General features: G+C 53.6%; 1 protein-coding gene and 1 long non-coding RNA gene across 2 annotated transcripts; one reads left to right on the forward strand and one right to left on the reverse strand.

Annotated features, from left to right (window-relative positions):
* Positions 1-298: 298 nt before the first annotated feature.
* On the reverse strand, positions 299-1,886 carry LOC143693350 (uncharacterized). Its single transcript, XR_013180906.1, has 2 exons — positions 1,821-1,886; positions 299-1,302 (listed from the first exon to the last, which is right to left on the reverse strand). It is a non-coding gene; the product is annotated as an uncharacterized LOC143693350 (long non-coding RNA).
* A 468-nt stretch (positions 1,887-2,354) lies between these two features.
* PCDH8 (protocadherin 8) lies at positions 2,355-6,765 on the forward strand. Its single transcript, XM_054651475.2, has 3 exons — positions 2,355-4,904; positions 5,049-5,259; positions 5,733-6,765. The coding sequence occupies exons 1-3, from the start codon at positions 2,370-2,372 to the stop codon at positions 6,104-6,106; spliced, it is 3,120 nt and encodes a 1,039-aa protein (XP_054507450.2). The 5' UTR covers positions 2,355-2,369; the 3' UTR covers positions 6,107-6,765.
* The last annotated feature ends 2,389 nt before the right edge of the window (positions 6,766-9,154 follow it).

Genomic DNA, 9,154 nt, shown 5'->3' on the forward strand with positions numbered 1-9,154 from the left:
CCAAGCAGGCAGAAAGTGCATTTGAACTCTAAAACAAAACACACAGACACACACACACACAAAAAAAAAAAAAAAAAAAAAAAAAAAAGGCATGAGGAGCAAGACCCCACTGTGTCCCTCTTAAAAATGGGTTTGGATCGAAAGCATATGAGAGTGGGACTGGGTAGATGGGAAAGGAAAGGATTTCCAAGCCTCCCCTTCTGATTCAGATACTTGAGCACACATTGAAAACACAGCCCTTTTCACCCTTTTCTCCTGCAAAGTGCGTGGGAGGTGAACACAGGTCCTGGTTTATCGATTGATTGGCTTTTTTGTAAAGAATAAGAGCTCCTCGTGGAATAGCCATGCCTTTGCGGGGAGGGGGAGGTGGGGGGAAAGGTCTGGTCTCCTTCCCTGCTCGATCTAATCCTAATTAAAAATAAATTACATGCTGTATGGAACTTGAAATGGCAAAGATAATCCTGTTACACACGAGGGGCCGCCCCGCTGCACACTGCCCGCTCCCGACCGGCGGCCCCGTTCCCAGGCAGCCCGGTCCCAGTCTCTACACCTCGGAGCTCTGCCCGCTGCGGACCCCGGCCCGGCTCTGGGCGGCCGGGCCCGAAAGCTGCCGGCCCCTCCGGGCGGCCGCCTGCGGAGCTTCCCGCGGCCGGGAGAGCAGAGCCCCGCGGAGCTTCGTTCGGATGGAAACCGCGCGTTCGGGGAGCTTTTGTCGGCGGCGGAGCGTGCCCCCCTCCCCGCGCCCCCGCAGCCGGGGCCGAGGCGCGATTTAAATCCCATTTCCATAAGCCGGCGCTGCGGGCAGCCCGCCGCCCCCCGCTCGCGTGCCGCCCCGCGCATCCCGCACAGCCCGGGATGCAGCCCCGGGATGCGACCGCGCTCCGTGCGCCCAGCCGAGCGCTTTTATCCCGGGTTGGCAAAGGAAACCGGCGCGGGGTTGGACCGGATCGCATTCTGTTTGTCACCCTCTTGCTTTAAAATGAGTCTCTTGGGTTCCCTGAGAGGGAGAGGAGAGGAGAGGAGAGGAGAGGAGAGGAATGAGGTTTCCCGGAGAAGCAGTTGCCCCTCAGGACCCCTATCTTTCTCCCCATCAGGTCTTCCCCCTGCGGGCCAGGGCCGACAGCCGCCCTCCCCACGGCTGCTGAGGCGCTGCGGGGCTGCGAGGCTGCGGCGGGCTCCGCGCAGGGCCTCGGTGCCTTGCGGGGCAGATGGTTTCGTTCCCCCCGGTTCGTGCCAGGTTTCAGCCTCATGCTGTTATTTTGTTCTTCTGGAACGAGACTGGTGTTGCTTCCCAGAGAGGCCCTATTAGGACAAAAAGAAAATCCTGTGAATAGGCGTAACAGGGCACCAGGAGGGATAGGTCTTAAATGTATTTTAATATGAGCAGGGCATTGTGTGTAATTCAGCGCTCATCATCGTTTAGTCAAAGAGTTATGGCAGTGATTGGGAATGAATAGAGGGACATAATGGATACATGTGGCGTTTGCTCATTATATTCAACTTAGTCCAACTCCTCTGTGGAAACTGTTCAACTTTCTCTCCCTTTAGCCTGTCATAGTGAAATAATACAGACATTGGTTCCTCGAATGGGATAGCCTGCCATGCTATTATATTTCTACAGCTAACGAGGGCTTCATAAGCCTTTGATACTGCCTGATCTTTGAAACCTTTCCAAATCTCCTCAAGCTTATGCTAAATCCTATTTGGAACTTTTTTTTTTCTTTTTTTCCTCCTCGCCTGCTAGTGCCCCAGGCTTAAGAAACCCGGGCGGTGACATGCATACTAAAGCATGCGGGGACACCTCCTGAAAGGCGACTTACGGCGCTGATCACAGGCTCTCACGCGAGTGACACACCACTCCGGGCGCAGCTGAATGCCGCCCCCGCCGCTCCCCCGCACCCCGCTAATGCGCGCCCGCCCCGCGCCCCCGCCCGCGCGGCACGCCGCGACACGCCGCGACATGCCACGACACGCCGCGACACGGCACGGCACGGCACCTGTCCCGACTTGTCGGCAGGATTAACAAACCCCACCGCGCGCTGCGCTCCGCGCTCCCCGCGCCAGCTCCGCTGCCGCGCCTCCGGAGAGAGGGAAGAGACGGGAGCGGGAGGAAAGGAAGGAGGGAGGAAAAAAATAAATAAATAAACGGGGGAAAAGAAATAGCGACGGTGCGGGGGAAGGGGGAGGAAAAAGAAAAAAGGGAAAAAAGAAAAGAACCCCCCAAGACCCCGCAGAGTTAAAGAAAACAAAGGCAGGCGCCCCCCGACCCCGCTCCCGGCCCGGCCCGGGGCGCGCCGGGGGCCGCCCGCCGCCCGCTCTGCGCCGCCTCCCATTGGCTCCGCCGCCCGCTCATTTGCATAGCGCCGTCTATGAAAGGCGGCGCGGCGGCGCGGGGGGCGCAGACGGCGGCGGAGCCTTCCCGGTGTGTCCCGCCCGAGCCCGCGCTCGTCCCGTCCGCACCGCGCCGTCGGGCTGAGCCCCGCGCCGCTGCCATGAGCCCCCTGCGGCTGCTGGCCGCCGCCTGCCTGCTGGCCGTGTCCCGCTGCAAGACGGTGAGGTATCGCACCGACGAGGAGGGCGCGCCGGGCACGGTGATCGGTACTCTGGCCGATGAGATGCCGGTGAAGGCGCCGGGGGAGATGAGCTTTCGCCTGATGCGGCAGTTCAGCAACAGTTCGCTGGTGCGGGTGCGGGAGGAGGACGGGCAGCTGAGCATCGGCGAAGCGGGGCTGGACCGGGAACGGCTGTGCGGCCAAGCCCCGCAGTGTGTCCTGGCCTTCGACGTGGTGAGCTGCTGGCGGGAGCGCTACCGCCTGGTGCACGTGGAGCTGGAGGTGCGTGACATCAATGACAATGCACCGCGCTTCCCCCATGCCCAGATGGCGCTGGAGGTGTCGGAGAGTGCTGCACCCGGCACTCGCCTCCCGCTGGAGGTGGCTGTGGATGAGGACGTGGGCTCCAACTCCATCCAGAGCTTCCAGGTCTCCCTCAACAGCCACTTCGGTGTGGAGGCACAGACACGGGCGGATGGGGCACGCTGTGCCGACCTGGTGCTGCTCCAGGAACTGGACCGCGAACGCCAGCCCTCCTACACCCTGGAGCTGGTGGCCAAGGACGGTGGCAGCCCAGCACGCTCAGGCACAGCCACCGTGCATGTCCGTGTTCTCGATGCCAATGACAACAGTCCCACATTTGCCCAGAGCTCTGTCACGGTGGAGTTGCCTGAGGATGCGCCGCCCGGCTCCCTGCTGCTCGATCTGGATGCTGCTGACCCTGATGAGGGCCCCAATGGTGAGGTGGTCTATGCCTTCAGCAGCCAGGTGCCCCCTGAGGCACGGCGGCTCTTCCGCCTCGACCCGCGCTCGGGCCACCTCACCTTGGAGGCTGCCGTGGACTACGAGCGCACCCGCACCTACGAGCTGGACGTGCGTGCCCAGGACCGCGGGGCCAGCCCCCGTGCTGCCACCTGCACCGTCGTCGTGCGCCTCACCGACGTCAACGACAACGCCCCGCGCATCAGCATCAGCGCCCTCCGTGGCGCTGCCAGCGCAGCTGGCGTGGCCTACGTCAGCGAGGCGGCGGCCACAGAGAGCTTCGTGGCCCTCGTCAGTGCCACGGACCGCGACTCGGGCGCCAACGGGCAGGTGCGCTGCAGCCTCCGTGGGCACGACCACTTCGCCCTGCAGCGGGCCTACGAGGACAGCTACATGATCGTCACCACAGCAGCGCTGGACCGCGAGCGCATCCCCGAGTACAACCTCACTGTGGTGGCTGAGGACCTGGGCTCACCGCCCTTCAAGACCGTCCGCCAGTACACGGTGCGGGTGAGCGATGAGAATGACAATGCGCCGCTCTTCGCCAAGCCCCTCTATGAGGTGGCTGTGCCAGAGAACAACCCCCCAGGCGCCTACATCACCACCGTGGTGGCTCGTGACCCTGATCTTGGCCACAATGGTAAGGTCACCTACCGGCTCCTGGAGACACAGGTCATGGGGGCCCCCATCTCCACCTACGTCTCGGTGGACCCCGCCACTGGGGCCATCTATGCCCTCAGGACATTCAACTATGAGATCCTCAAGCAGCTGGACCTGAGGATCCAGGCCACTGATGGTGGCTCCCCACAGCTCTCCAGCAGCACTGTTGTCAAAGTGAGAATGGTGGACCAGAACGACAACCCTCCTGTCATCATCCACCCAGTGCTCACCAATGGGACTGTGGAAATCGGTGTGTCCAGCAAGACCTCCCGTGACTCCCTGGTGGCCCAAATCAAAGCTCGAGATGCAGATGATGGGGCCAATGCTGAGCTCACCTTTGCCTTCCTGGAAGAGTCCCAGCAAGACCTCTTCACCATCAACCCAAGTACTGGGGACATTGTGCTGAGGGGTGACCTCTCTGAGGAGCTGGGACAGCTATTCAAGGTCATCCTCACTGTGACAGACAATGGCAGACCTCCCCTGGCCACAACTGCCACAGTCAACTTCCTGGTGACCGCCACTGCTCCGTCCAGTATCCAAGACATAGCCAAGCCCAGCTCCTGGGAAGGAAAGGCTTTGCAGTGGGACATCCCTCTGATCGTGATCATTGTCCTGGCAGGCAGCTGCACCCTCCTCCTGGTGGCTATAATCACCATCGCCACCACCTGCAACAGGCGCAAGAAGGGGAACAACATCAAAAACAACACTGCCCTGAAGGACCAAATAGACATCTCCCACCTGGAGAAGGGCCATCAGGAGGAGGGCAGCCAGAGGGGGAATATGTTTGAGGTCCGAACCTTTCCCAGCAAAACCTCCTTCACCAGCCCCGACCCCTCTCCAGCAGCTGAAGAGATCTCCACCACTGAGAGTGGCAGTGACAGCACTTGCCTCTATGAGGGTCAGAAGAGGCTGAGGGGACAGAGTGGGGAGGTAAGATCCCACCAGAGGGAAGTGGGCAAAGGGTTGGGGGGGTGTCTTGGAGGATGTGAATTAGCGGCAGAGGTGCAGTTAATGTTGGTTTACTTTTCACCACTTCCCTCCCTCATGTCTTCTTTGATTTTTCCTCCCCACCAGCAGGGTTTTGCTGCCACTCCGAGCTACAACAAGGAGCCTGCTCCCCCTGTGGCCATTTGGAAGGGACACTCCTTCAACACCATCTCCGGCCGGGAGGCAGAGAAGTTCAGTGGCAAAGACAGCGGCAAAGGCGACAGTGATTTTAACGACAGCGACTCGGATATCAGCGGAGATGCCCTGAAGAAAGATCTCATCACACACATGCAGAACGGTAAGGGCTCTGCCCCTGCTCCCCACTGGACCTCAGACAGAAAGATGGATGGATGGGGGGGTGGATGAAGGGACCCATCCCTGGGGCACAGTGATCAGGCAGGGCAGCTGGAAGGGGAAGCCAGACTCTGGCTGCATGGCTCAAACTGCCCATCTCCTTGGAGCAGGCTGTTGTTAGGTGTTGGTTCCTCTCTGCACTGAGAGCCCAGCACAAATTAGCATTTGTCAGAAGTGCTGTAGGGTTAGATTTTTTTCCTGAAAAAAGGTTCCCTTAAAGCTAGAATTGTGAGGCGTGTCCCTAACAGAACAACATTACCTAACCAAGCATGGGTTTTTGTTGCGCTGTAAAGCATCACCTCCCCACTCCCACCATCAGTGCAGTGAATCATCCTGTGACTGGTAACTCTAAGGATTGTGAATGGTGTGGATTTATTCCTGCAGTAACGACAGGTTTCTCCTCCCCTATCTCTCTAGGTCTGTGGGCATGCACAGCTGAATGCAAGATCCTGGGGCACTCCGACCGCTGCTGGAGCCCTTCCTGTGGCCGAGCCAACCCTCACCCCTCTCCATATCCTTCAGCACCCCTTTCCACCTTCTGCAAGAGCACGTCCTTGCCCAGGGATCCCCTTCGCAGGGACAACTTTTATCAAGCCCAGCTGCCCAAAACAGTGGGGCTTCAGAGCGTCTATGAGAAGGTGCTGCACAGGGACTTTGACCGGACGATCACACTCCTCTCCCCGCCGCGCCCTGCACGGCTCCCCGACCTTCAGGAGATCGGGGTGCCCCTGTTCCCAGCCCCCTCAACTAGATACCTGGGCCCCCAGACTGAGACAACTGAGAAGGCGTAGCCCAGAGTGCTCCCCCTCGAGTGCACCCCTCCCTGCGCACACAACTAGGTCACTCCCGAGAGCCTTTAAGTTATTGACCAGATCCAGTGTCGTATGTGTAAATATGCAAGATGTGCCTTAAAAATGAAGTCGTTTGGGAAAGATTTCCAATCAGATCAGTACTGTTTGATATTTGCAAACAAAAAAAATTGTTTGTAGTTAATGTAATTTTTATGAAATGTGCAGTATTTAAATTTCTTTTCATGTTTTCTACATTGGGGTTTTTTGTTTTGCTTTTGGTTTACCCACGGCCTGCCATTTTTTGTAGTGTTTTTAACCTGTACATTGTGTAATGTAATGTTTGTACATAATGAAAATTCGTTATATTTTTATATAATAAATACTTAAAAATGGGAATTCTTGCCAAAGGAGCTGTCTGAAAGACACAGTAATAACAATTAATATTAATAATAATATCCTGAATATGTAGAATCTTGTAAGGGAAATTCCTCTTTCACAGTGTAATAATAACCCAAGCAATCCAGTGTACTGAGAAGTTTGCCTTGCCAAATGTGACTTGTATTTCTTGAGTCTGTGGTCAACTTAAGTGTTATTTAATTGCCTTTGGTTCCTGTAATCTGTATCACTGATAAACACTAATAAAGGTTTTGTGATGTTCAGAGGCTTCTGTTCATGGATTTCATGCTTCAGAGCATAGAGGTCTTCACAGGTCAACAAAAGTATTTTGTGCTGGGAAATGCAGTGGGAAGGAGCTACTTTTAGTCTTGCCCATCATTGGTCTCTGGCAATACCTCTGCAGATTTAGCTCTAAATCTTCTCATGCTGGGTAGGAGGGAGGCTGGGGTGACAGAGCCAGCCTTTGCTTGTCACTGCGTGGTCTGAGCTCTTCCAGCTTGATCCTTCACAGGTGGGGACTGGTGTGATTTTAGGAAAGCAAGTGAAGCTCTGTTCATCAGTGGAAACGTCTGTGCTGTGCCGATGTCTTTGCATCAGCAGCCACCCAAGCACTTTGCTTTCTGCTCTGGCTGAGACATTGAGTCAGGCTCTATGGGTGTGGGCTCAAATGTTTACCCCTTGTTAAAGCTGCCTTACTAAAGGACAGTAGCTTGTGTTTGTGTACATATATTTATACATCAAGAGAAAGGTGCATAAAACAGGAATCAAAAATGCTGATTATATTGACATTGACATTTCCTATGGTATGTATTTCTCTTCTTACTGAAATGACTGTCCTGGGGAAAAAAAAAAACAAACAGAGCTTTAAAATTCCTTCCTATGGGAGATTCAAGCTAAAAGCAGATCTCAAATCCTTCTGCTATTTTGTTTCATTAAATGCTATAGAATAGCATTTAATGAAACAAAATGAAGCATGAAGGTTTCTTCCTCTGCTCAAAAAATGCTTACGCCAGAAGTAACACTTGTACTGGAGTTTTAATATTTGATTGAAGTTTTCCAAAAGGGAGAACTGCTCCTTATGTGGACTATATAACTTCACATTTTGTAAAAATCAATAATCAAAAAATCTCTACAAGGCAAAGCTTTGGGGTTTTATCACGAGTTCTTTAACTATTTATCTAATTGGTATGGTACATATCTATAAAATATGGCTCACTAAGGAAATATAAAACTTTCTTAGATATAAACAGAGTTCTATTTGGCTTTGTGCCTCAAAATTTAAGCCAAAAACATCCCACCTGTATGTCCCTTAACCAACAAAAATCCCCTTCCTCCCCCAGCTTCCAGCTTTCTCAAGCCTCTGTAGCAAGAGTGGCAGAAGCCAATCAAGTTTTTATGCACACGGGGTCTGAGTTTTAACTGAGGCTTCATAAATACCATGGTGTAAAGATTTGTGGTGGGCAAAGAGTTTCAGAGGTTGTACTTGAAGGGAATTTAAATCAGGCTGATGCAAGACTCAGTTGGGAAGCTACATTTGTGATACATCTCCTATGGTCAGGAAAACAGGTGAGCATTTCTGGTGATCCCTCTAAAGTCTGGTAATAAAAATTGTGATGCATCTAATGAACTTAGAGGGTCATCTTGGTTAAATTTAGAGCTGAAGTTGTGGCTGGAGGACGGGTGCTGAGAAAGAAAGCGGGTAGCCTCCCTTATGGCTAATCACCAGTGATGCAGAGCAACACACCTGCATGGGAAGTAATTAGTCATAACTGAACTCAGGAAGGCAAAGGCTCTCTGTCAAAAAAAGCAGGGCTCTCTGATAAGCTGGTTCTTCCTCATCTAGTTCAAAAGCCTGGGTTACATACCCAACAGCTTCACAGCAGGTTCCTAGACTCCCCTGGCAGGGCCAACAGGATGTAGTCACAGATGAAGAATGGTTCATCGCACTGGGTTTTGGCATCAAATTTGTGCTGCTTCCTGCAACAGAGCTTGTGCCCTTCTGTAAGTGGATTGATGCTCCTCACTGCCTGATCAGGAGTTTGGACCAACCCAGTGCAAGGCAACCATGAAATGGTAGGAAACTAACGTCACTTGTTCCTGTTCCCATAACAGCTTTCAGCAGCAAGAAGCTACAGTCTCATTGGGGTTTGGGATCTGTCTGTTCTGGCATCCCATATGGTGTAAAACGTGGGATTTTAGTATTAAATACCCCTTGGTATTTAAATCTGAGCCCATCATTTCACAGAGACTCTCTGGTTAGTGGAAAGATACAGACTTCTTCTGAGAGCTTCTCATCTTGGCCTGGCCAGGCAACAGGGACTATTCAGGTGCGTCACTGAAGCTCCTGATCTCCCCTTTTCTTGTAAGGGCAAGGGGCAGCAGTCTAGACTCCTGTAACTTTTACATGCCTAAAATTAAATGAGGGAAGTCTCCAAGCTCCATCAGATAAGAGCACATACCACCCAAAGCACAGCTGAGTGCAGGGGGAGCCCAAGGCATAGCTCCTGGGCTAAGTCCCTGGGATCAAACATTTGCTCCATTGATGCTATTTCACTGTGTATGTCCTAGTTTTTTTCTTTTAGTTTTTGATTATCCTGAGATTTTTGCTAACATACTTCAGGAATTAATGCAGCAGTCCTATCAGTTAAATTC

The sequence above is a fragment of the Agelaius phoeniceus genome, chromosome 2 (genome assembly GCF_051311805.1).
Source record: "Agelaius phoeniceus isolate bAgePho1 chromosome 2, bAgePho1.hap1, whole genome shotgun sequence".
NCBI classification, from domain to species: domain Eukaryota; kingdom Metazoa; phylum Chordata; class Aves; order Passeriformes; family Icteridae; genus Agelaius; species Agelaius phoeniceus.

Bases quoted from the DNA above. Each gene is read 5' to 3' on its own strand.
- PCDH8 (XM_054651475.2), top strand. From the start codon at position 2,370: ATGAAAGGCGGCGCGGCGGCGCGGGGGGCGCAGACGGCGGCGGAGCCT. The intron at 4,905-5,048 runs GTAAGATCCCAC...CCTCCCCACCAG, and splicing joins TGAGGGGACAGAGTGGGGAG to CAGGGTTTTGCTGCCACTCC. The intron at 5,260-5,732 runs GTAAGGGCTCTG...CTATCTCTCTAG, and splicing joins CATCACACACATGCAGAACG to GTCTGTGGGCATGCACAGCT.